The sequence below is a fragment of the Lontra canadensis genome, unplaced genomic scaffold (genome assembly GCF_010015895.1).
Source record: "Lontra canadensis isolate GAN:19392208 unplaced genomic scaffold, GSC_riverotter_1.0 scaffold8, whole genome shotgun sequence".
NCBI classification, from domain to species: Eukaryota; Metazoa; Chordata; class Mammalia; order Carnivora; family Mustelidae; genus Lontra; species Lontra canadensis.
The window spans coordinates 12,471,850-12,499,053 of NW_022631002.1; the positions used below are offsets into that span (position 1 = coordinate 12,471,850).

Here is a 27,204-nt window from a genome sequence, read left to right on the forward strand (position 1 = left end):
TTATTGGGAAGGATAATTTATATATTATAAAATGACATTTGAAATATACAGTTCCACTAGTTTGTTTTGTTTTTAAAGATTTTATTTATTTGAGAGAAAGAGAGAGCACAAGCAGATGGGGGAAGGGGCAGTGGGAAAGGGAGAAGAAAGCAAACTCCCCACTCAGTGGGAATCCCAACATGGGGCTGGAACCAACTGAGTCACCCAGGTACCCCCAGTTCCATGAGTTTTAACAAATTTATACATCTATGTAACCAGGACCCCAATCAAGATACAGAATATTTTGGTTACCTGGCTGGCTCAGCCGGTGGAGGATGTGACTCTTGATATCAGGGTTCTAAGTTCAAGACCCATGTTGGGTGTAGAGATTACTTAAAAATAAAATTTAGGGGCATCTGGGTGGCTCAGTCGGTTAAGCGTCTGACTTTGGCTCAGGTTGTGATCCTGGAGTCCTGGAATCGAGCACTACATTGGGTTCCCTCCTCGGTGGGAGCCCGCTTCTCACTCTCCCTCTGCAGCTCCCCCTGCTTGTGCTCTGTCAAATGAATAAATAAAATCTTAAAAAAAAAAAAAAATACACAACATTTCTATCACCCAGAAGTTCCCTTGTGTCCTGCTCAACTTTCCCTCATCCAGATGCATTGCCCTCAGATGAGTGTTATCACTACAGATTTCCCTTTTCCAATTTTTTAAAAAAGATTTTATTTATTTGACAGACAAAGATCACATGTAGGCAGAGAGGCAGGCAGAGAGAGAGAGGAGGAAGGAGGCTCCCCGCTGAGGAGAGAGCCCGATGCGGGGCTCGATCCCAGGAACCTGAGATCATGACCTGAGCCAAAGGCAGAGGCTTAACCCACTGAGCCACCCAGGCGCCCCCCTTTTCCAATTTTTGACTTGCATATATGTGGATCCTACAGTATTGCATCTCTTATATCTGACTTCTTCCCTTCAATGCAACATCTCTTAAGATTCACCTACTTCATCATGAATAGTTTATTCCTTTTCATTGCTGAGTAGTAATTCAATGAATAAACATACCATAATGTGTGTACCCATTTTCCTGTTGATGGACATTTGGGTTTCCAGTTTGGGGCTATTTTTGACGAATTTTGCTATAAACATTTGGTACAAGTCTGTAGACATAGGTTTCATTTCTCTTGGATAGTAACCAGGAGTAGATTTGCTGGGTCACAGAGTATGTATAGGTTTAACTTCTTAAGAAACTGCCTAACAGGGGCACCTGGGTGGCTCAGTGGGTTAAGCCTCTGCCTTCGGCTCAGGTCATGATCTTGGGGTCCTGGTATCGAGTCCCACATCGGGCTCTCTGCTCTGCAGGGAGCCTGCTTCCTCCTCTCTCTCTCTCTGCTTGCCTCTCTGCCCACTTGTGATCTCTGTCAAATAAATAAAATCTTTAAAAAAAAAAAAAAAAGAAAGAAAAACTGCCTAACATACAAAACCACTGTGCCATTTTACATTCTCTGCAGAAGTTTCTGAGAGTTCCAGTTGCTCCTGACAAAGTTTCTTTGCGTGACCAAACTTTAGTCAGGTTCTTGAACCTTCTACTAAGCCTATCTGCTCATTCCTTGTAAAATCCAGTTTTAGCAAGAACCACCCCCCCACAAACACTTGGTATCTGGCCACCTCAGTATCTGACAGCACCATCCCCCAGGTGGGGTCTGATTCATCAGCAAGAATCCTGTTAGGTTAGAATTCCACTAACAGAATTCCCCTACACCTTTATGTTTCCTCTTAGTAATTTTTGATCCACTGACCACTCCCTACCACCACCACCCTGCTCCTCAGCTATAAATTCCCTCTCCCTCATGTTGCATCTCACCCTCACCAAAAAAAAATCTCACTGTAGAGTTCCCTATACCTATCCTGTGTGCCTTGCCATCTCTACCATGTCGTTGAATATTTCTTTAACATTCCACATTCTTACCAACACAGGGTAGGTCAATTTTTAATTTTAACCATTCTACCAATGTGCAGTGGTATCTCTGTGCGGTGACTTCGATTTGCATTTCACTTTGATTTGCATTTCCTTAATAACCAGTGATTTCCAGCTCTTTCTCATGAACTTACTCACCACAACGGTATCCTCTTTTGCAAAGCTTTCAAGTCATTCACACATTTTGACATAAATGTTGCAATTAAAAATGTCCTGAAGTGGGTGCCTGGTGGCTCAGTTGGTTAAGCCACTCAGGTCATGATCCTAGAGTCCCGAATCAGGCTCCTAGCTCAGTGGGGAGTCTGCTTCTCCCTCTGAACCTTAGGTCTTCTCATGCACTCTCTCTCTCACAAATAAATAAATTAAATCTTTTAAAAAAGATGTCCTAAAGTAATACATTTTGAACTAAAATCTCTATTAACGTATTCATCCACACGTTAAAAAGCATTTATCAAGAGGCTACTATGTGTCATGAATTTCTCACAAATTAACTGTGACTAAGACATAAAATGTTTGCTCTTGCTCGAAGAATTCATATTCTGGGGTGGGAGGCGAGAGGCAGAAAGCGAACCAAAAGCAAGATGATTTTTGATGGGATGGAGATGTTCACTGAGTATAAACGATAAAACGTTGGAAACAACCTATACATCTCCAAGGTGACAGAGGTAGGGGGAGTTAGATAATTTATGTGATATGAATTTAATGGACTATTATAATGCCATGAAATCGATAACTATAACATGAAAAAAAAATACTTAGCCATATAATACAAGGGTCAAATTTAAAATTGTATGCGTACGTTGTTTGTCTATGTAAAACACCCGTGTTTTGATGCATATGGACGAAAACTGGAAGGACCCAGAAGAAAAATAAAACGCTGCTGCGTGTATTCTTCGGAGTGATGGAATTACGGGGGGCGTCTAACGGCTTTGGTTTCGTTTTGATTTTTGTCTTACATGCTACCGCGTTAACACCAGACACCAGCCATCTACAGCATTCTCAGGGGACTTACCTTTGTGCAAGTCTTTAGAATTCAGAGACACGTGACAGGTTTAAAATAAAGCATGGGTTACCTCAGTGTGAAGTAAGGCAATAAAGCCAGGACTAATAGTTTGACTTCGCAGAGCCTGGGGATCTCAGGGCCCGATAACGGTGCTCCAGCCCGCGGTAGACGCTCGTCAGCAAACCACCGGAAGAGGCCACTCTGAAGAACACGCCCGGCGCGGCGCGGAATAGTGACGCCTTGCGCCGGGCAGGAACTGACGTCACTTTCGGCACCGCCGCTTCCGGTCCTCGTGGGGGTGGTTCTCGCAGAGACAGCGGACTCAGGACTGGTGTTGGCGCGCGTGCGGTGAATTCTTTAGCGAGTCGACCTCACTTCCCGCCGGATCATGGCCACCGACTCGTGGGCCCTGGCAGTGGACGAGCAGGAAGCGGCTGTCAAGTCGGTCAGTGGCTTCAGCTCCCGCGGGGCGAGCATAGCAGGGGCCCGATCGAACCCTGATACGAGCCCGGGGAGCTAGCTACCCGGGTTGGGCAGGCTTGTGGCCCACATCTCCCTAGAGTTTGCTGCCGGGAATCATAGCCCCGATTTGCGCCTGGGTCGAAAGAGACCAACGTCGGCCTTCTTCTGTTCATCTGGGCGGGTTAAAGACTTTTTTACCCAGTAGCAAGTTTTTTCCCACTTTGTATGCTTTTTTTTTTTCTGTTGCACTTCCTTTTCGGGGGTGGGGTTTGTAGGGAAATTTAGGTGCTAATTCTCTTGTCTGTTTTCTGAGTGATTCTGTGCTAAACATTGTTTTTCGGTTTGTGCTTAACATGGTTGGCAGTTTGTAGCTCTTTGAAGAATAACAGATTCAGGTTCAGATTTAGTGTTTCAGTCTACTGCAGATGTCAGCGGGAGGCCCTTCAGATTGTTTCGTTGATGTTTGAAGTGACGTTTTATTTCATATACTGGTTATTTGATTAATGAAGACCTATTCAACTTAAGGTAATTAGAGTATAAGCTGGCTTTCTGTTCTGATATCTTAGTTAAGGTTAGTTTAGTGATAATGATAATTGATTTTAATAGTTTGTGTTTGTTTGATAGTCTGAAGTCTTATGTAAGTTTTTTAATGGCTAAGTTACATTTTTTTCCCAGTCATCCTTGATTACATTGGGAGGATTGTCGGTTTGACTGTCAGCAAATGTTACGGGCTAAATCCAGTGGAGTATAAAAAGAATCTTTACAGTCTAGTTAGGAAGGTGAGAATGTGGGAAGTGCTGTGAAAATGGTAAGAATAATGTGATAAGTGATCTCTGAGTGGAAAGAGGCCGTTTATGAGTAGGAAACAGTGAAATTCCTTGTGAAGAAGTTTTTATTTCAAATGGATTTTAGAGAATGAGTCATTTAAGAGAGAGGTGAATGGCATTTTAGGAGAAAATGCTCAGAGGGGCTGGACTTGTCTAGAGAGCAAAAATCAGAACTCATTTTTGCTACAACTTCAGTTTATGGGTTGTAGTAGAAGCTGAACAGAAAATACTGTATAGTGTACTTTGCAACCTTCATTGAAAACTTAAAGAGGAGAGACTTAACTTGGTTGATTTGGGGATTTTTCGGGAGGATATTGGACAAGATTAGATCTGAGAGCTGTCAAGATTTATTGAACTACAGAGAATATTAGAAGGAGTGATGTCCAAAGGAAAGGCAATCCCTGTGGCAGTCTAGCCTAGAGAGGGTGTATGTTGTTGGTTGGTGGAAGTGACAATGAAGAGATGGATTCAAGAGAATTGTGGTAGTATAAAGAGCAGGATTTAGGAAAAAGGCAAAGGTTGCAGTTTGCAGTCAGGAGCCCACAGGTGGTATTAGTAAAACCTAATAACAGGACCAGGGAAGTGGGAGGATGGGCAGATTTTATATGGACAATGTTGAGTTCAGGTTTGGCTCTTCTTATTTTGAGGTAAGGAGGTCTCTTGGTAGGTACCTGTGTTGGGAATCCCCAGGAATAGTCCAGGTTCAGTGATTTCCTGGGAAGACTCAGAAGACCTAGCATATGTTTGTACTCACAGCTATGATTTATTACAATGAAAAAATACAAAGCAAAATTTGCAGAAGGAAAAGGCACATCTGGCAAAGTCCAGAGGAAACCAGGCACCACCTTCCAAGAGTCCTCTCTTAGTCGACTTACATACTCAGCTTAATTTGAGTTTAAGTCCTGCAGCAGCTAATTGTAATAGCACATGTGAAGTATTGTCAGGGAAGCTCATTAGAGACTCAGTGCTCAGGGTTCTTATTGGGGGGCACGGGTGATGTCACAAACTAACCCTCTGCCTAGCGTGTACCAAAATTCCAGACTTGGAGAAGGAAAGCAGGTGTTTAACATAAAGCTCATGTTTTTACAAACAGTTTAGGCATAGCAAACCCCTCAGCAGTTCTAGGAATGGTGGGAACCCTTCCGAAGTCCAAGACCCCAGATGCGGGACGGGCCAGCCTTGCAAGCTGGCTTTTCTAAGGATAGGAAACTGTTAGCTGTATTATGTTTTCTGCACAGCACCAATCTTGCATTTGGAAATGTGGCATTGGAGTCAGGAGAAGAATCAGGGCAAGTAATAAAACAGGCTGTTTCCCACAAATAAATCAGAGAGTATGACAAAGGTTAAGATTCTGGCATAGGAGGATTTAAAATCCAGTATTTCACACCAGAGCTTTCCTAAAAGATAGCTGGTTTCAAATCTTTTTAAGCCTATGACTCTAATCTAGCTGTGATACTACGAATATTGTAAATATAGGTCTAAACATACTTACTATCTGGTTTTAATCACTCTACTTCTCAGGAAGCTGGTATAAATAAATGTGTTATGACACTGCTTCCTAGGGGCGTCTAGGTGGCTCAGTCATTTGAGTGTGCGACTTAGTTTTCGGCTCAGTTCACGATCTCCGGGTTGTGGGATGTAGCCCCGTGTCGGGCTTGAAGTGCAGAGCAGAGTCAGCTTGGGGTTCCCTCCTTTTCCCTTCCCCTCTGCCGCTACCCCCTGCTTGCACAAGCTCTCTCTTTCTTTCTCTCTCTGTCTAAAAAAATAAAATCTTTAAAACAAAACAAAACACTGCTTCCTATTAGTTGGGAAAGACCACCCCCCTTTTTTTATTTTATCGTGTAGACTTGTGTACCTTAAGAATAATTCATGATATTAGGTTATGTGACTGTGCTCTCAAGTGTACAGGTAGTAGATGAAAATGACAGAGAGGAGGACAGAGAAAGCACAATGATAAAGATTTTACATTTACACACTGTGAGGATTTTTGTTAGGTTTAAGCTTATGTGGTCAAGGATATGCCTTGAGTCTTCCCTACATATAAAAACAGGTTTGGAGGGGAAGGAGAGGTTGGGAAGTTTAGTTTGGTTGCAGTTTAGGAACCCTGATAAAAAATTCTGAGAGTTTGAATTAGTAGAAAGGACCTGATGCCGGTTCACTTGTCACTATCATCTCTTCCAACACAAATGGCTTCCTTTGTTGCCTCTTTTTGGCCAAATCACCAGTTTGATTCCTTCCTTTTCCCTGGTCAGCCAAAAACAAAACCCAAAGGCAACCCTAAGAATCTTTTAGAGACATAATCTGACCCTTTTGCAGTTAGAGTTGTCATAGAGATAGGTCTTGAGGCCTTGTTGAAGTGTCTTTGAGTGCCTTAGAGTTCACCCCTTCATGGATCAGGGACTCTGGGACTAACAGAAAACATTAGCCACCCTTCAGGAGCTACTCCGTCAGTTTGGATAGGGGAAGGTTGCTTTTATCATAACTGAAAACATGTGTCCAGTGTCAAGGACACTGCCTTCTATGAGAGGCATGATTAATAATCAGAAGGGTCCTCACTGAAGATGAATACAGAATGAAGGAGAATGAGAGTTGACTGGCCTGCTTCTTTCCCATGGTGGAGTTACGTCTCAAGACAGGAATACTCATCTGCCAGTAGTTTTTCCCTTGAATACAGCCTGATAAATGCTGACAAACTCTTAGATCTCTCTAGCTTCTAAGCTTGTCATCTTTTGTCAGCACATATATTTGTCAAACAAATTATAATACAGTAGATTTGGTTATGGTTTTCTTTTCCATCAGTCAGGCTTTGAGACTAATCAGCTTGGTTGAATTGGCCATACCAGACTGTCTTATTTGCATTTTCAGCCCATGGCAAGATTAGTCAGCTTCTGCGGATCCCTGTGTATTAGCCTAAAAATAGGGGTTAATCAGTGGATAAGTTCTGATATAAAATACCTTCTCTGTTGTGTGCCAGCTTTCCCATTGGCCTTAGGGAAAGGGTGTCTATCTGTAGTAGTGTGTTGATCTGATTTTTCTCTGGAAGACCTGGTTTTAAGAGAGGAGATGGATATTCCCACTGTGTGAGGGTGGACTTCTCCCAAAGACCAAGAGTAGAGTCAGTTGAGGAGAGGGGGAATGGAGGAGGAAGTATTTCTCAAGTGGTAGTTGTCATAAGGATAATGAATGATTGTGTCAGTTGAGGGATCATTTTGAAGGAAGGGCTTGGGGTCTAGCACTGGATTGGGGGTGCTCTTCAGACCCTGGTAACATACCTTTATAATACCCATGCCTGTATCATACCCTTACTCTTAAGAATACCTTGAGCATGGAAAAATAGTTCTCATGAGATCGGAAACTTCATTACAAATGTATAAATTATTGGTCTGCTTGCACTTTCATTTGCAGCTTAGGAAGCAAGTTTCCATTGACCAGGACTAGTGGCCAAAATAAAAAAAATCTTTCGTTCAAGTTTCCAAAATATACTAAGTCAGGAATATGAATTTGTTGATTCTTTCATCAAAAATAAATAACTTTTGGGGCGCCTGGGTGGCTCAGTGGGTTGAGGCCTCTGCCTTGGGCTTGGGTCATGATCTCAGGGTCCTGGGATCGAGCCCTGCATCGGGCTCTCTGCTCTGCGGGGAGCCTGCTTCCCTCTCTCTCTCTCTGCCTGCCTCTCTGCCTACTTGTGATCTCTCTCTCTCTGTCAAACAAATAAAATTTTAAAAATTAATTAATTAATTAATTAATTAACTTTTTGGGGTGCCTGGGTGGCTCAGAGGGTTAGGCCTCTGCCTTCAGCTGGGGTCATGATCTCAGGGTCCTGGGTCCTGCTCTGCTCGGCAGGGGGCCCACTTTCTCCCCTCTCTCTCATCTCTGCCTGCCTCTCTGCCTACTTGTGATCTCTGTCAACTAAATAAATAAAATCTTTAAAAAAAAATAAAATAACTTTTTTACCTAAGTCATAGTGGAAGTGGTTGATAAAGCAGAAAAGAAGGCTATAATTTATTTGCTAAGTGTTGCATTAATACAGCGTGTGTTTCAGGACTAAAAGCTGAGATGGTATTGTTTTTTACCGTATCCAGAAGGAAAACTGTGAGTGTGTCTGCCTTTGAAAGGCTATCATAGGTATTTAATGAAGGTAGATGTTCTAGAAAGAGCATAAGTTGAAAGAAAAGTAGAGGTTTGAGACTGCTGTCAAACTTTTTTCCCATCTGGGGCGCTTGGGTGGCTCAGTCATTAAGCATCTGCCTTCCACTCAGGTCAAGAACTCAGGGTCCTGCTCAGTGGGGAAGCCTGCTTCTCCCTTTCCCACTCCCCCTGCTTGTATTCCCTCCCTTGTGTGCTTTCTCTCTGTCTCTGTCTCTCAAGTAAATAAATAAAATCTTAAAACAAAACAAAACTTTTTTTTCCCATCTGCTCTGTTAGTCCCCTCCCCTTTTAAGGTTCTTGAAGATGTGAAATGATGTCTTCACCCAACCTTGTAGGATTTCTGCTTGAGCAGGGCAACTCCCTGAATATAGGTGATACTAGACTTTCACTAGGGAACTTCTCTTTGCTCAGGGGACTTCCTTTCCTTTGATTGGGTCATTTGCTTAACTCTGTTTCCTTTTATTTCCATTCAGATGAGTAATTTGCAAATCAAGGAAGAAAAAGTCAAACCAGATACCAATGGTGAGTCACTTGTAACTACTAGGTGGATACACACTATACTCAGTGCTCTCCTGCTTTCCTGCTTTGCATTAGTTGCTGCAGCGTGCAAAAGCCTTTCACTTAGCATAATGTTTCGCAAATGACGGCACTGTATTTGAGAGCCAGTAAATTCCGTTGCTGAAGAGGATATGTTAGTTTTACAGATTTTACCTCGTCTCTGGCTCCTGCCACTGTTCTTTTGGTAGTGTTTCTTTACATTTTTAACTTAATTTTTTGAAAAGTTAATGTGGGTTCAAAATTCAGACTGTAAACAGGTAAAAGGCTTACTTTTTGTCCCAGACTGTCATTTAGCCAGTCATTACTCTCTATTAGTTTAGTAGGGCTGCCATTCCAGGTCACAAATTGAGTGGTTTAAACAGTCAAAGTTTCTTGTCTCACAGTTCTTGAGGCCAGAAATCTGAGATCAAGATGTCAGTAGGGTTGGTTCCTTCTGAAGTTTTCAGAACTTAATGTTCAAGTCTTTAATCCATTTTGAGTTAATTTTTGTGTGTGGTTAAGATAGCAGTCCAGTTCTGTTCTTCTACATGTAGCTGTCCATTTTTCCCAATGCTGTTTCCTGAAGAGACTGTCCTTTCTCTGTTGTGTATTCTTGGCTCCTTTGTCATACATTAGTTGACTGTGTATGCATGGGTTTATTTCTGGTCATGGTTTATTCCATTGGTCAGTGTGTCTGTTGTTATGCAAGTACCATACTGTTTTAATTATATAGCTTTGTAATATAGTTTGAAACAAAGGAGCATAATGCCTCCAGCTTTGTTTTTCTTTCTCAAGATTGCTTTGGGGGGTGGGGGCGGAGGTTGCTTTGGCTGTTCAGGAGTTTTGTGGTTGCATACAAATTTTTAAATTGTTATATTTTTGTGAAGAATGTCATTGGAATTTTGATAGGATTTGCACTGATTTTTTGTGTTGCTTTTGGTATACAGACACTTTAACAGTATTCTTCCAATTCATGAATAAGGAAAACCTTCCTATTTATTTGTGTCTTCAGTTTCTTTCATTCATGTTTACAGTGTTTAGTACACAGGCCTTTCACCTCCTTGGTTAAATTTATTCCTAGGTATTTAATTATTTTTAATGTAATTGTAAATGACATTTTTTTCTTAATTTCTCTTTCCAAATTCATTATTAGTGTACAGAAACTCGCCAGATTTTTGTGTATCAATTTTTGTATCCTGCAACTTTACTAAATTCATTTATTGGTTCTAACAGTATTTTGATGGCATCTTGAGGCTTTTGTACATAATATCATATCATCTGGAAATATTGACATTTACTTCTTCCTTTCCAATTTGGATGCCTTTTATTTTTTGTATCCATTTACATTTAATATAAATGGTGGGTTAAAATTGATATGGTGGGTTTAGTTAAGCAGTTTTACGATTTGATTTGTTTGTCTTTCATAATTTCTCTACCTCTCTTTTCCTGCCTTTTGGGTTAATTGAATATCTTAGAATTCCATTTTAATTTATTGGCATTTTAGCTATAGTCTTTGCATTATTTTATGACTTTTTTCAAGATTTCTTCGTATAAGTCTTGCATATTTTTTGTTAACTTTATTTCTGGGTGCAGGATTTCATCTTTTTAATTGCTATTATAAATAGGATCTTTTTAGTTATATTGCTGTATTTATGAAAGCTGCTGATTTCTATTTACTTTTGTACTTAGCGTTTTTATCTTTTGCTCAGATATATTATTTTATAGTCATTTTTAAGTTAATACTTAGTCCTGCAGGTTTACAATCCTGTAATCCACAAAAAGTGATCATTTTACCTCTTCCTTTTAATTTTTAATTGTGTTTGCTAAAATAATAGTATATTTTAAAATAGGATAAGCAATCAGAGGTGACATATTCCGATCGGTATGAACTCAGCCGACATATCTAGAAAGTTGAAATTTTCGTATGTGCTTTCTAGGAATAAAAACCCATTAAATATAAAGAAATGCAAATATTTACATTTTGATCCCTTATGTAAGATTCATTATTTATGTTGTCACACCTTTCAGATGGGTTTGAAATTTGCCTTTATGATGACACCTGTTTTCTTGTGTAGGTGTTATTAAAACCAGTGCCACTGCAGAGAAAACAGAAGAAGAAGAGAAAGGTAATTACTTTTTAAAACACTGTAGCAAGAAACAACATGTGACCCAAGATTTGCCTTTCTGGAGAGAGAGGCACTAGATCAAAGAGATGTGGAGGAATCGCAAAGGAGATTGAGAAGCAGTCAGTGAGGTAGAAGGAGAACCAAAAGAGGGGGATATCCAGAGACCAGAAGAAGGAAGTGTTTCAAAAGTAGGTAGTCAAATATAGGTAATAAATCGATTAGGAAGATATAAAAATGGATTGTTCACTTAATTTAGCACCGTAGAAACCACTGGTGTGCTCAACAAGGGCCTTTGAGGTCTCGAGTGCAGAGGCTAAATACAAAAGCCTATTCAGTGTACATTTAGCAGAAGGGGAGGACAGGAAGTGGGGACAATGAGCATAGACAGCCTTTTCAGGGAATGTCCTATAAAGGGGAATAGAGAAATAGGACAGCAACTGGATGGCGATGGGGACTAAAGGAAGAAGCAAGTTCATAATGAAATGTTAAAACGTGTGCACATGCAGTGGGGGAATGTTCCAGTGGAAGGGGAAGCTGATAATTCAAGACAGAGTTAGTGTCGGGAGAAATAGCCTTATAGGCAAAAGGGGCTGGGACCTGTTGCACCAATGCAGGGGTTAGCCTTAAGCACAGGCTGTTCCTCCCAGGTTACCAGAGGGGACACAGAGTATGCACACAAAGCAGGTGGGTGTGTAGGTGTGTTACTGCAGTGTCGGAGGTGCTTCTGATCCTTGTACATCTCTGTGAAGGAAGGCGTGGGTTCATCAGATGAGTGAGAGAAGGAGGAGGGATGAGAAGAGAGGTGGAGGTGAAGATCTGAGAAGAGTGAATGAGTAGAGAATAGAAACAAGAAGGCTTACAGGGCAGGGCAGCCCAACTGAGTCTGGCGGTCAGAAATCTAAAGCGAGACCTGTCGGTGTCGGTGTGATTGTTTTTCTCCAGTCGTGCTCAGCGGCCCAGGTGCTGGTGCAGAGCCAGGGAGAAAGAGAGATTTCATGAGGGTGGGTTGGCCAAGTGAGTATGAAGGCCATCTGCTGGTTTCTTCCTGACAGAGGACAGAGCTGCCCAGTCCTTACTCAACAAGCTGATCCGAAGCAACCTGGTGGATAACACAAACCAGGTGGAAGTCCTGCAGCGGGACCCGAACTCCCCGCTCTACTCTGTGAAGTCCTTTGAGGAGCTTCGGCTGTGAGTGTCTGTTCCCTGGAACAGCTGTTCCTTGTTGGTCCCACCTTTCTAAAACTGAGCATCTCAGAGATTTTTTGGGAATTTTACTTTTTGCCTTTATTTTTAAGAATCTTAATGTATTTACTTCTTTGATTAGTTAATAATTCACATGATTCAAAAATGAGAAAGTATGGAAAAGTTGACGGTGATGGTTTCCCTCCCACCCTTGTCTCTTGGCTACCCAGTTCTCCTCCTCTTGGGAGGGATTTTTAAATGCCACAGATTTATTCATCATAGCTGAAAGTCTTTTTTCTTTTATGCTCTTAGAACTTTCAATAAAATATTGGCTGACAGGTGATTTCTGGATGTCAGGAACATTTCTTATTAGGTAAGCCCTTTCGTTAGACTACAGGGTTTACGGTCTTGAGAACACTTTATCTGCTTTTACATAATCAAAAGAGCCTATGCAGGATTCCTAGTACCTACGGTGGAAAGCAGCCTTCAGTATTCTGGAATTTAAAACAAAACAAAACTAAACTAAAAAAAAACAATTCAGAACCCAGAATTAAGCCGCAAGGGAGCACTTTTATGGCACTGTGCTAAGAATGACTTCTGCCATCTCTTTACTTTAAAGGCAGAATTGTGGAAGGTCATACCAAGTTTTTTTGTTTCTCTCAGCATATTAGTAAAGAAGTATTTATGAATCCTTGGTTTATATACACGCTATTGAGCTGGGTGACGTGAGTAACATAAGACATAACTACTGTTCTTGCTGCCTGCCAGGACCGAAATCACAGACAGAAAATAGCTGGTAAACAAGAACGTGGTGAAATTAATAGATTCTTTGCCTTTATCAGCAAAATCTATAGTGTGCCCACTGTGGGCAAATAAGGGCTACATTCTTGCCAACTTATTACCACTGCTTTAGAGTAAGAGACATTTAAACTATGAGAGCTGACTAAAACCAAATCAAGTCATTACTGAAGTGTTAGAACAAGTTTTTCAAAGCATGGCTTTTTTTTTTTTTTTTTAATGTTCTTAGGATATTATATTTTTCTATGTGCATTCCCGCCAGCAGGGGCTTCATTGAGCAAATCTGTCATCTCTGCCTCTGTTTATAAACTAGATCAGGGCCGCGAGTTATGCTCTTTTGTTTCCCGAAGCGAGAGTTTGCTTTTCCAAGGATTGATGGTTTTTAAACCCCATTTCATTTAAAGGACTTGAGCTCCCAGTCCAACCAGTGAGGAACTGTCCTCTCTGAAAAGTCAAGTTCTCTCTGATTTAGTAGTTTTTGGATAGAGGAAACAAAAAATGAAACTTAAGTTGCCTTGCTTTGTTTTTGTACTTAAAATTTTTTAATTAATCTGCAAGATAAGAGAAAAATAATGAACCACCGGAAGCTCTTGGATCATTTGGATCTTCATCAGTTGTGACTTTGTTTCCTTAGCAACAAATCAAAATCTGCCAAGATTCCTAGCCTTTTCTTCCAAACAGAAGACACCAGAGGTTACGCTTTCAGGTCTTTGTATCTGAGAACCAACATATGCCAGAAGAATTTGCCACTTAGAGAGCCTGTTAACTCCAAGGAGGGCTCAGAGAACAGAAGTCTTGACTTGGTTTGACTCTTCTTTACAGTCTGGTGGGATTTTTGTGGAACACCCTGTCAGTGTGGAGGTAGCAGAGAGCTAATTGTAAATGTAATGGAAGAGCAACTTGAGGGGCGCCTGGGTGGCTCAGTGGGTTAAATCTCTGCCTTCAGCTAAGATCATGATCCCAGGGTCTTGGGATCGAGCCCCACATTGGGCTCTCTGCTTAGTGGAGATCCTGCTTCTACCACTCCCTCTGCCTGCCGCTCTGCCTACTTGTGCTTTTTATTTCTGTGTCATAAATAAATAAAATCTTAAAAAAAAAAAAAAAACGAAAAGCAACTTGAATTTGATATTTGTTGTGCATCTACTTACATAAGCTGGTGCTTTCCTATTCTTCATTTTTGACTAGACTTAATAACTAAATGTGAACATTTGGAAAGTTAAGTATGGTAATTGAACACTCCTACCTATTTACGGTAGATCAGGTAATAGAAACTGGTTGAATCAATTTTTTTTTTTTTTTTAAGATTTTATTTAGCGAGAGAGGGAACACAAGCAGCAGGAGAGAGAGGGAGAAGCAGGCTTCCTGCTGAGCAGGGAGCCGAGTGCAGGACTCAGTCCTAGGACTCGAACCATGACCTGAGCCAAAGGCAGTTGCCGCTTAACAACCCAACCTAGCCACCCAGGTGCCGCAATTTTCGTATTTCTTGCCTGTCCTGAGTATTTGCACGGCTGGCTTTGAAAGGACTATGGAATACAAAATGACTGTGGTTCAGTTTAACATCTGCCTCAAGAAATTAAAACTGAATCTCATTCCCTAAGGGGACTTCTGTATGTTACTGGTATAGTAAGCAGTATATTTTTAACTATGTCTTTTATAATTCATTTTATGCAAATTATAAGATTGATATGAATTAATACATACCACTCTTAGAATATTCAGGGAACATTTGTCCTCCAAGGCCAGTCATATTTGTGGATCTGCTGAAAGCATGAATTTCTCCAGGAACTGAAGCTAATCTGTATTTTCAGAATTGCACAAGAGTTGCAGATTAAGGGGCACCTGGGTGGCTCAGTTGGTTAAGCTTCTGCCTTCGGCTCAGGTCATGATCCCAGAATCCTGGGATTGAGCCTTGCATCAGGCTCAATGGGGAGCCTGCTTCTCCCTCTCCCTCTGCCTGCTGCTCCCCCTGCTTGTGCTGTCAAATGAATAAAAACAAAACCTTAAAAAAAGAGTTGCAGATTAAGATTTAGTAGAAAAAGATGGTGGCTTGGTTTCATTTTAGATATTTTTTAGTCATTAGAAAAATACGTCTGACAAAGATAGGAAACATTTTTTTCTAGATTTAAGGAAAGCTAAAATTCTAGGCTTTTAAAACAATTTGAGTGACTAGGAATCCATTCTCTCTCTCTCTGGCTTCCTAGGAAACCACAACTTCTCCAGGGAGTCTATGCCATGGGCTTCAATCGACCATCCAAGATACAAGAGAACGCATTACCCATGATGCTTGCTGAGCCGTGAGTATGCAGGATTTGGTTTAATGTCTTATACCAATAACCGTTAACTCTTCTTGAGAACAAGATGGGATGTTTGGGACAGCATGTTTCTTCAGGAAAACCACTTGAGCAAGTGCAGAGAGTCGTTTGAAATTTGGTACAGCGTCTGCCTTTCCACTTAACAGTAAAAACTGATGGGGTGCCTGGGTGGCTCAGTTGGTCAAGCATCGCACTCTTGGTTTCAGCTCAGATTGCGATCTCCGGTCATGAGCTCAGGTTTGTGAGGTCCAGCTCCACACAGGGCTCCATAGTTAGCATGGAGTCTGCTTGAGACTCTCTCCCTTTCCCTCTCCCTCTCCCTCTGCTCCTCTCCCCACTCCCATACCCGCTTGCATGCACACGCTTTCTCTCTCTGTCTTAAGATTTTATTTATTTATTTGACACAGAGAGAGATCATAAGTAGGCAGAGAGGCAGGCAGAGAGAGAGAGGGAGAAGCAGGCTCCCTGCTGAGCAGAGAGCCTGATGTGGGGCTTGATCCTAGGACCCTGAGATCATGACCTGAGCTGAAGGCAGAGGCTCAATCGGTAGAGCATGTGACTCTTGATATCGGGGTTGTGGGTTCGAGGTCCATATTGGGTGGAGAGATTACTTTAAAAAATAAAATCTTTAAAACAGCGGCACTTGGGTGGCTCAGTTGGTTAAGTGGCTCCCTTCGGCTCAGGTCATGATCTCAGGGTCCTGGCATTGAGCCCCATATCAGGCTCCCTGCTCAGTGGGGAGTTTGCTTCTCCCTCTCCCACTGCTCATGTGTCCACACTCTTTCTCTCAAATAAAATCTTTAAAACAAACAAAACTGATGAAGAGAGCTAATAATTGTTATTCTGTGCAATTTTTAAATTTGGGATTTTTTAAAAAAAGATTTATTTCTTTATTTGAGACATCATGCACATGAGTGAGTGCAGGGAGGGGCAGGGGAGGAGAGAAACTTTAGCAGTAGGAAATTGGCATCCTACTCTATGTAGTAACCTTTTCCATTTAACTCCATTATTTTTCTTATTTAGTGACAAAAATTCTACCCATTTCCCTGACTGGGTTACGTTAAATAAAATGTGAAAGTTCCCTCTAAAGCATCTGTTTGACTTGTATTTTCGTAAAGAAGGGAAAGGGAACACACAGAGGGAGCCAAGTCCTGGAGACGCATTATAGCTGGGCAGAAAATGCCTTAGGGGATTTGCCTCAGCACAGAGTTTACCTGCAGTGTTAATTTCCATGGGGCCCCTAGGGTACAAAATTAGGGTACGCTGGCTATGCTGGAGTCTAGAGTGAAGATTTCTTGGCGTGAACGCATCTAAATCATTATGTCCCTTAATATTTAAGCAGTTTTTTGACAACATATAAAAAATATACCATTGTGTTCAGTGCAGAAAACCTGGACTAAAGGGAGAAATCTCTGCATGCCTACCACCCAAAAAGAACTTTTGATACTGTATTGTGTTTAAACAGTATTATTTTCATTTCTGTTCTTCCTTGATCCAGCCCGCAGAACCTGATTGCCCAGTCTCAGTCAGGTACTGGTAAAACAGCTGCCTTCGTCCTGGCCATGCTCAGCCGAGTGGAACCCGCTGAGAAATACCCCCAGGTGAGGGCTGGGGGATCCTGAGGGCCCTGGCTTGCCTGCCCTGGGCAAGGCAGTGCCATACGGTGGGGGTTTAATGGTGGTGCCCCTAAAAGGGGTCTAAATGTTTCCTGTGGCTCAGGCAGAGCCAGGTCATGCACTAGGCCACAGTCTGGGTAGAATTCATTCAGCAGCAGTCTTAAACAGTGGCTTCCAAAGGCATCCCCCCATCCAGGGCTCCCTGCTGTAGGTTTGGGTCTGCAGCTGAAAAGTGGGCCTGGTTGGAAAAGATGTGGTTGCCTGCACTTTTTAGTGGTGGTAAGGTCAGCGTGTTGTTGCTTTAGGGCCTGTTGTCTATTACTGAAAGGCTCTTCTAAACTCAACCTTTCTGATCTCCCTGTTAGTGTTTGTGCCTCTCCCCAACATACGAGCTGGCGCTTCAAACGGGAAAAGTGATTGAGCAGATGGGCAAATTTCATCCAGAACTCAAGCTTGCTTATGCTGTTCGAGGCAATAAATGTAAGTATAAAGGCCTGAGACCTAAGCAGTGAGCAGGATAGGGTGGTTGGGTGTTTGAATTTTGAAGGTATGATAATATTAAATTTTCTGGTTCAGTTGATCTTAGGGCCCACTGCATCACTTTCAGGAAATCTGTTTTAAACTTGCTATTTGACAGTCGTTTCTACTCTTTTTTTCTTTTTTTCTTTTTTTTGTTTCTACTCTTAAAAGATTTTGAGTTGTTGTAAAAAATCTTTGTATGAGTCATGGAGTTCTTAAAGTCTGGCGTTCTTCCCAGAGAAAACAGGGTTTTGAATTCAGCATGCAGAGTTCTCGAAGCTGCTTATTACTAAGAAGGGATTAGTAGGTGTGAGGATGGTAGGTTGGAGTCATATCCCTTTGTTTAAAAACAAGCACAGCCTTAGTAAGAGTAAACGAGGAGCACGTACAGATAACTTGGTCTTATCAAAACCAGAAATCCTTCCACCATTTTTTTCTCCCATGTATTTTATAGAATGTAATATAGAGAACATGGAGTCAAGTGGAGAGGAGAAGCAGGTAGAAAATGGTTGATTAGAAACTTACCAGAGTATATAAAACTATAAGTCAGTAAGGAAAAAGTAAGCGGTCTAAATAAGTAAAGAGTCTAATATTAAAGAGGCCCGGTTGAACAGACTCTTCACAAAAGCCTCATTTGTCATCAGGGAAATGTAAGCTAAAACCACTGTATGCCTCTCAGATGGGTAGAAGTGAAGCAGTCTGATGATACTAAGTATTGATGGAGAGGTCCAAAAACTGGAATGCGCATACATTCCTAGTAGGAGTATACAATGGGACAGTTACTTTCTGGAAGCAGTTTGGCATTGCTTAGAAAAACCATAGACAGACCTCCCTTTGACCCGAGCGGTTTATATTTGCCTGGAGCAGTGGTTCTCAAACTTCTGGGTTTCTTTCTTTCTTTCTTTCTTTTTTTAAGATTTTATTTATTTATTTGACAGACAGATCACAAGTAGGCAGAGAGGGAGGGGGAAGCAGGCTCCCCGCTGAGCAGAGAGCCCGATGCAGGGCTCAATCCCAGGACCCTGGGACCATGACCCAAGCCAAAGGCAGAGGCTTAACCCGATGAGCCACCCAGGTGCCCCTTCTGATGCTTGAATATCCCTGCATATGTGTTGTTTCCCACATGTTAATATACAACAGGGTTAATTCCTAATCATGGAGTTTTGGTCACAGGCTATGCGCATTAGTAATATTGATAGGTGGTTGTAACAGTTCAGCTCCCACCAGCTATAATTCGAAAGTAATATGTTTTTTAAACCAGAGAATTTGTACTTAGGAAAACTCTCTACACATTAGAATGTCTAACAAAGCAAAAACGCATTGGGCCAGGATCCTGGGACGCACAAGTACCAACTAAAGAAAGACCTGTGAACCGTGAGTGAATGTGTGGTGGGAAGTGAGTAAGAGTGACGTTGAGGAGAACGAGCAGGATGATGTTGAATCACGGGAGGAAGCAGGAAGGAGACATGATGCTTATTGAGGGTTCACTGCAGAGGATTGAATCCTGACCACGATGCAGTGAGATGGGTGCCATTGTGCCTGCTTTACAGTAGAAGAACCCAAGACTTCGGGATAACACTCCTGTATATGTGTTTTGACATCTGGAGTTAACTTGTTTTACTAACTCTGAAAGGATGGGCAAAGCTTTGATTTCCAAAGCTGGTTTTGCCATGGAGATCCCCACAGAAAACATCTTGTCTCCACAGTGGAAAGAGGTCAGAAGATCAGTGAGCACATTGTCATTGGCACCCCTGGGACTGTTCTGGACTGGTGCGCCAAGCTCAAGTTCATTGACCCCAAGAAGATCAAGGTGTTTGTTCTGGATGAGGCCGACGTGATGATAGCTACTCAGGGCCACCAAGATCAGAGCATCCGCATCCAGAGGTAGGAACTCTTGAGTCAAGAGGAACTTCTCAGCCTTCTGATCTGCAGCATCTTCTCCTTTTACTTCAAACACCTCTTCCTGCTCCTGTCAGGTTCTTTATCTAGTACCTCCAGAAGCATCTGCTTGATGGGCCACTTCCTCATCAGCACTGACCTGGGGTTGAGGAAGGAGACTTAGGGAATCTAACCCCAGCCCCATTCCTGCCCCGTGGCTGCTCTCACCTCTTCCCCGCTGTTCTCCTCCCGCTTTTGCTGTTTTCCTGGGCACGTAGCCCATGCGAGCCCCAGGCCGCTGTCTTCTGTTCGTTCCAGAAAAGACTCGGGATCATGCCCCATACCTGGGTCTTCCCTTGCAGGATGCTGCCCAGGAACTGCCAGATGCTGCTTTTCTCTGCCACCTTCGAAGACTCTGTCTGGAAGTTTGCCCAGAAAGTGGTCCCAGACCCAAACATTATCAAGTTGAAGCGCGAGGAGGAGACACTGGACACCATCAAGCAGTATTACGTGCTGTGCAATAACAGAGATGAGAAGTTCCAGGCCTTGTGTAACCTGTATGGGGCCATCACCATCGCTCAGGCCATGATCTTCTGCCATGTGAGTAGCAGTGGCAGCACCAGGCCTGGCGGGGGAGGAGCGGCCCTGGAGGGTGTGCCTGCCCCTCCTGTCAGCCAGCGCCACCTCAGTGCTGAGGCGGGCCAGGTGCCATGTGTGGCCAGAAAGGAATGGTTTGTGAAGGTGTAAGATAGTTTTATCTTAGTATTCTGAGGCATACGTGGCTTCACAGTCAAGTCCCTAGGGGCGCCTGGCTGGCTTAGTCAGCAGAGTGTGCACCTCTCCATCTTGGAGTCCTAAGTTTAAGCCCCACATTTGACCTGGAGCTTACTTTAAAGTTTTTTTTTTTAAGTATTATTTGTAGGTGATACATTATTAGAAAACCCAAGAGAACCAACAGATATTTGTAGGAAAAATAAGAAGTTAAACACCAACAGATATTTGTAGGAAAAATAAGAAACTAAACGACAGCTGGTTACAGAATTAATATAAGTTTTTTTCCAGTCTCGAACAGTAAATACTTAAAAAATAGAAGTTTAGTAACTGATCATTTGTTCACTTACTAATAATTCAAGAATGCGAAGCAGGAATGCCTAAATAGATCAGTCCCTATACTTTTCTCTGCATGTGGTAACGCAGTAACTTAAAAAAAAAACTTAGGGTGCTTGTGTCAAAAAAAAAAAAAAAAAGAAGAAGCCTAGATTTTCATTGATAATAACAAAAAAAAAAAAAAATCAGGAATAAATAGAGTGTTACCTCAGATTGAAAATTGATCCAGAAAGGATGAAAAAAAGAAAACACTTTCATGCCTTCTGTTGTTAACAGTTAGCCAGTTTGCTTTTATCCATGTGCTTGCATTTGACACATCCATACTTTTTGGTTTTGGTGAAGTATTTTATTTTATTTAAGATTTTATTTACATATTTGACAGAGAGAGAGATCACAAGCAGGCAGAAAGGCAGGCAGAGAGAGAGAGAGGAGGAAGCAGGCTGCCTGCTGGGCAGAGAGCCCGATGTGGGGCTAGATCCCAGGATCCCGGGATCATGACCTGAGCCGAAGGCAGAGGCTTTAACCCACTGAGCCACACAGGTGCCCCTTGGTGAAGTATTTTAAAGTTAATTGTAGACATCATAATAGTTCACACCTAAGTACTTCCCAGAAATGAGATGTGCTCCTACATAAGCCCAGTGCCACTGTCATGCCTTTAACAGTGACATAATAATAATACTCCTGTCTGGTCCTTCCATATTCCATTTCTCCACTTGTTATTGGTTTGTTTGGGTTTTTTTCCCCCATTTCTCCACTTGTGCCAAAAATGTTCTTTATTGCTTCTGGCCGGTGGTGTTAAGCCTAAGAGCCAGTCAGAGATCACTGCACGTACTTGTCATGTCTCTCGAGACTCCTTTAACCTGGAACAGTTTGCCCACCTTTCGTGAAGCAAAAGTAAGTAGTCTTGAGAATTTCTCTCATGTGCCTGCCTTGTGATTATATTCAGGTTAAATATTCTGTGAGATTAATATCCAGGTGACATCATTACCTCCTGTCACAGCATGTCACATTAACAATTTTAGGAAGTTTAACCGTCAGCTACTGAGTTTCATGTAGAGTCTTCCAGATCAAAAAATACTCTCTTCTGGAAAAAAAAAACAAAAAACAAAACAAAACAAAAAACAAAAAACCCACTCTCTTCAGGTACCTTCATTTCTCAAATAGTTCCTTCTCCCCAGACCCGCAAAACAGCGAGCTGGCTGGCAGCAGAGCTCTCCAAAGAAGGCCACCAGGTGGCGCTGCTGAGTGGCGAAATGATGGTGGAGCAGAGGGCTGCGGTGATCGAGCGCTTCCGAGAGGGCAAAGAGAAGGTGCTGGTGACCACCAACGTGTGTGCCCGCGGTGAGCAGAGAATGTGTCTGTCCGCCAGGCCCCGGGTAGTCCTGTACGGGGCGCTCCGCCAGTTTGGGGGTGTCCACGTGGGCTTGGTTCTCTCCTGGAGAGACTGGGCTTCCCTGGCACATGAGAATGTCACGGAAGCCAGAGGCGCTAATGTGCTGGAAGGACATGGAGCAGCAGCTCACTGGCCCAGGACGGTGTCTGCTCTCTTTGGGGCCCCCACAGAGGTTTCAGCTGCGTTTTCTGATACTTGTGTCTAGCAGCGGCTCTCTTCTTGAGGTCATAATTTTGTCAGCACTTGCCGAAGTTCTGTCTCTCCCTCGATTCTGCTGCATGCCCCCGGTCCCCGAATCCCAGAGCCGGCCTGCCCCAGACTCTTCCTTCCACCCGAAGCTGGTGTGTGTCGGCCTCACCTGGTTGGCAGTGATTTTCGGCTCCCGTCCTGACTCCTCTGCACCTGCCTTTCATGCAGGTATTGACGTCGAACAGGTTTCTGTCGTCATCAACTTTGACCTCCCCGTGGACAAGGACGGGAACCCGGACAACGAGACCTACCTGCACCGGATCGGGCGCACAGGCCGCTTTGGCAAGAGGGGCCTGGCAGTGAACATGGTTGACAGCAAGCACAGCATGAACATCCTCAACAGAATCCAGGAGCATTTTAGTGAGCACCGGGGAATGGCCCCCAGGGAGGGACGAAGGGTCGGTTCTCCCGTGGCCCCGAGAGAGGCCTGTGTCTTTGTCACACAGTCCCCTCCTTTCCTACAGTATGGAAGTTTTCAAAGAGCACACCTGGGTCAGGTGTGCTTTCAGGGTCAGGGATGCAAAGGACAGTGCCCCCCTGGCCAGGCCGAGGGACCTAGGGCTCTCTCTTGTCCCTCACTTGGGCACCGAGAGTCTTTGGGGTCAAGTGCAAGACTGCTGTGGCCAGAGGTATGGTCCTGTTTCCGGCCGGGCAGAATGCTGTGTTTCCTCTCTCCCTGCTGTGCTGTCCCTTTCCTAGGTGTGTGTCTCCATGGTAGACCTGCACTGATTTCTCTCTGAATTCTCATTTTCCTCCCCAGATAAGAAAATAGAAAGACTGGACACGGATGATTTGGACGAGATTGAGAAAATAGCCAACTGAGACGCTCCACCAGTCACCAGTGCCCACCCCTGGCACTCCGCCTGCATGGGAGACCAGTGCTTTCATGGCACAGGCCTCGACAGTCACCACAAAGACAAAGACAGAGGAGAGAGAAACTACCTACCTCATTTTAAATTACGTTTGGACTCGACAAAAATTGTGCAAATGATGGGGGAAGGTAGAAAGGAAAATTTTGCATTTTGGAAAAAGTAGTCCTCCCCCTGCCCCTCCCCACTTTTAAGCCATGGTTTTTCCCTATCTTTATAATAATCTGGTCGCTATGGATAATCGCGGAGCCTAGGAATCCCTGCTTATTTTGTCGGTGGGGAGATAGGACCCGTCTCCTGCCCCTGCAGAAATGGTAGATGTAGAGTGCGAGAGAGACCTCAGCACAGGTGTGCGGGCCCCGCTGCACGGATGGAGTGTCGGGAGCAGCAACGGAGAGACCGTGAGCTTCCCCCCTTCTCAGTCCCTTCCTGGAGACCTGCTGCCAATGTCTCCTGCCCTTGGGGCCATCTTCCTTCTAAATGCAGTGACGTTTCAGCTGATCCCTTTTACCTCTGTTCCCTGTGCCAGAGGACGTCCTTTTCTCTTTGGGTGAGCATCTTGGGTACTTTTGTAAATCTCCCAATTTGGAGAGAAACACAGAAGTCAGTGAATCTTCAGAAGGATTGGTCTGGCAAGGGTAGATGAACCCTTTCAGAATCTAGGCCTTCCTTTTCCTGCTGTTGCTGTGTCTGCTCAGACACTGGTAATCAGTCATGGCACCCAAGAGACACCAGGTGAGTTTCTGACACACACCTGGCCAAGTGAGTCGGGTCTTATCCACGGGGTGTCACACTGTGCCTGGAGGTGAGCAGCAGCGTTTGGAAAGGAAGTTAGGACCAAGTGGAAACTCTGATAGTGCTCTCTATCTGTAATAGTGGACCTGTTGGCTACTTTAACTCAGAGGTCATCTATATGCATAAGGACAGATAAATTCGAGCTATACCCATCATTCATTATGTTCAGAAATTTTAAGGTAATTATGAAAGGCTTTACTAATCATGATTCATTTTTATTTGTATTTTTCTGCTAATTAGACTAATATATGCTCATTAAAAAAGGTGTGTGTGTGTGTGTATGTGTATATACATACATAAGGAGCAGGTGCTGTCTCTCCCCACCTCTCTGGAATCACCATTGCTGGCATTTTGATGAACATTCGATAATATTTCCTTCTGTTTACATATCGACGTTTTTACAAAAATGTGAACATCCTACTCAGGCTCTAGTGCACCGCGCCTTTTCACTCAGTAGCGTTATCTTGGACATGTGTCATGTCCAGCACACAGGCATATGCATTGCGTTCTTGGCTTCTCTAGTGACAGGCGCGGGAGGTGGCCACGGTGCCACGGCCCGCAGCCTCACTCACCTCTGCCCTGTGAAAGTCGCTGTAGGATCTGTTCCTAGAAGTCCCGGTGCTGGGTCAGAGAGTGGAGACTTAAGGACGATTTTAATCCATTCCCAATTTACCCTACCAGAAAGTTTTTACCAATTTACATTATTGTAGTGATAACAAAAGTACCTATTTTCTTTCCTGCTGGCCAATCCTATTGTCAATTTTTACAAATTTGCCAGTTCGAGTAGCAAAAATAAATGACATCATTGCATTCTGTATTTAGTGCGCTTTGGCAAACTTTTTCAGTTTATTGGATATTCGTATTTTGGCCTTTCGGGGTACTACCCATTCTTGCCTCATCACTTTACTATTGAATTGTCAGTCCTTAATGATTTTAAGCCACTGCTATTTTAAGGAAATTGGACTTGAGTGGTGGATGTTTTCCTCATTTGTCTTTATAAACTCAATTTTCATAATATTACACAAAAGTTTAATGTTATTCAGATTTCATTTTTAAGAAATCTGGATTTATGCCATGGCTAGAAAAGTTTTCCTCATCCCTGTGTCATAAACCCCAATTTATCCTGTACTCATCCCAGTATTATAAATTATTTACTCATGTTTCCTGTGGTGGCAATTGTTGGGGAGTAAATCTAAACTCTTGTAGATCTTTGAATGTTTTTCCCTGTTTATTTGCAGCAAGTGATTATTATGGTTGTCCCGAGAGTGAGTGGATGGCAGAGCTGTGGGTGTGGGCTGGAGTCCATGCCCCCAGGGAATGAGAATACAAACGGTCCACTGGGAACGGATGTGAGGGAATGAAGGGCTGGGTGTCCCTGCAGGTGTTACCAGGTGCAGGAGAGTGGCTGCAAGTACGTGAGGGGTGGATGCAAGCTGGAGGTGGGAGAGCGGTTTGGAAAAGAGAGGTGGGCAAGAAGGGGAGCCAGATTCCAGAGAGGGGACAAGAGGAGGGGGAAAGAGGTCCTCATGGGAGACAAGAAGATGGAGGAGGCCAGGTGGGGCACCAGCGCTCCAGTTCAAGTGATACCTACTATGACCCCAACACAACAGTGATACAAAAAGGTAAAAACCAGAAAACACCCTGCCTGACCCCAAAGCAAGATCGGTATTTCTGTACACCCGCAATAGGGTAAAAATGCAAGTGGTGAGCCAGGGCTGAAGCCAAAAATTCGCTGGGCTTCAGTCCAGAAACAGAGTAACTACCGGCTGTTCTGTCTTACGGAGTGGAGGCCACGGGAAGCATTGCATACAGGACCAGAACCAAAGCCAGGCTCGCTGCTGGGAAGGGGCCGGACTGGAACTTGAGCTGTGCGCTGGCTGGAGGTGAGACTTTCATTAAGACCCAGACCCATGAAGCAGGTGGGAGGACTTGGACCACTCACCCCCTGTTAGAACAGGCAATTGACATGATCCTGTTGACTCTGCCTGCTCTGTGAGATCCGCAGACTACTAAATGTCAGCAGACCTGTTCTACAATAAAAGCCAAAAGGGCAGGAGCTGGATGGAGCCAACTGCTACACCCACCCGTGGATTGTCAGGGGGAAGAAATCTATGCTAAGAAAGAGTACAAACATCAAATTCACTCCAGATAAAACTACTTGTAAGGAATGGCCTGATAAAAGACTTCAAGTATGTATGAATGTTAAGAGAAAAAAAGCATTGGGGCGCCTGGGTGGCTCAGTGGGTTAAAGCCTCTGCCTTCGGCTGAGGTCATGATCCCAAAGTCCTGGGATCAAGCCCCACATCGGGTTCTCTGCTCAACGGGGAGTCTGCTTCCTCCTCTCTGTCTGCCTCTCTGCCTACTTGTGATCTGTCAAATAAATAAAATCTTAAAAAAAAAAAAAGCATTTCACTAAAAAAGAGCATGAAATTATTAAGTAAATTTAGACAAAAGCTGAAACTCAACACAAGCTGGCTGTTAAGTCACTGGTAACTGGAAGATGGCCGTGCTGGGAGTGTTTACCATCGAGGTCAGCAAACTACAAATCAGAGTTTTGTTTTTAAACAATTCACCAGCATAAAACAATAATAAGTAATATTAGAAATTTTAAGAAAAGAGGTAGGTAGTCATTGAGATAAAGTCAATAAATGGGAATCGTAGATTAAAATCCTAATTAGGGCTGCCTGGGTGGCTCAGTCGGTTAAGCATCTGCCTTCAGCCTCAGGTCAGGATCCTGGGATCCTGGGATCGAGCCCTGTATCAGGCTCCCTGATCAGCAGGGATCCTGCTGCTCCTCCAACTCAGGCTCTCTTGCTGGATCGCTTTCTGAAATAAAATCTTTTTAAAAATAAAAAAATGAAATCCTAATTATCCTCTTGGGGGTGCCTGGTTGGCTCTGTCAGTGGAGCATAGGACTCTTGGTCTCAGGATTGAGTTTGAGCCCCAAGTTGGGTGTAGAGATCACTTAAGCATACAATCTTAAATAAAATTCTAATTATATTCTCACTTTTTTAAAAAAGTATTAAAACACAATCCAAATTTCAGTAGATTCAGCCTGGGTGGCTCAGTCAATTGAACATCCAACTTTCGATCTCAGCTTGGGTCTTGATATGGTTGTGAGCTCAACTGTCCCCCATCGCCCCTGAGTTGGGCTCCATGCTGAGCGTGCAGCTTACTTAAAAACAAACAAAAAAACATTTCTTGCTTTTTTTAAAAAAAAAAAAAAAGATTTTATTTATTTGACAGAGATGACAAGTAGGCAGAGAGGCAGGCAGAGATAGAGGGGGAAGTAGGCTCCCCGCTGAGAAGAGAGCCCAATGTGGGGCTCCATCCCAGGACCCCGAGACCACGACCTGAGTCGAAGGCAGAGGCTTTAACCCACTGAGCCACCCAGGTGCCCCCCATTTCTTGCTTTAAAGTCTAACATAGAA

The 27,204-nt window shown here is 43.3% G+C and overlaps 1 protein-coding gene across 2 annotated transcripts; it reads left to right on the forward strand.

Annotated features, from left to right (window-relative positions):
- The first annotated feature begins 3,237 nt into the window (after positions 1 to 3,237).
- On the forward strand, positions 3,238 to 24,590 carry LOC116865659 (ATP-dependent RNA helicase DDX19A). Of its 2 annotated transcripts, XM_032853971.1 has the most exons (12): positions 3,238 to 3,399; positions 8,866 to 8,914; positions 11,005 to 11,055; positions 12,108 to 12,243; positions 15,237 to 15,329; positions 16,846 to 16,948; positions 17,329 to 17,443; positions 19,189 to 19,366; positions 19,723 to 19,960; positions 21,646 to 21,808; positions 22,278 to 22,469; positions 22,870 to 24,590. In XM_032853971.1, the coding sequence occupies exons 1-12, from the start codon at positions 3,343 to 3,345 to the stop codon at positions 22,929 to 22,931; spliced, it is 1,437 nt and encodes a 478-aa protein (XP_032709862.1). In that variant the 5' UTR covers positions 3,238 to 3,342; the 3' UTR covers positions 22,932 to 24,590. The 2 variants fall into 2 exon arrangements, with proteins under 2 accessions (XP_032709862.1, XP_032709863.1); XM_032853972.1 differs by lacking the exons at positions 3,238 to 3,399; positions 8,866 to 8,914; positions 11,005 to 11,055 and adding an exon at positions 12,550 to 12,610 and having other exon boundaries at positions 12,129 to 12,243.
- The last annotated feature ends 2,614 nt before the right edge of the window (positions 24,591 to 27,204 follow it).

Bases quoted from the DNA above. Each gene is read 5' to 3' on its own strand.
- LOC116865659 (XM_032853971.1), top strand. From the start codon at position 3,343: ATGGCCACCGACTCGTGGGCCCTGGCAGTGGACGAGCAGGAAGCGGCT. The intron at 15,330-16,845 runs GTGAGTATGCAG...TCCTTGATCCAG, and splicing joins CCCATGATGCTTGCTGAGCC to CCCGCAGAACCTGATTGCCC. The intron at 16,949-17,328 runs GTGAGGGCTGGG...TCTCCCTGTTAG, and splicing joins CCGCTGAGAAATACCCCCAG to TGTTTGTGCCTCTCCCCAAC.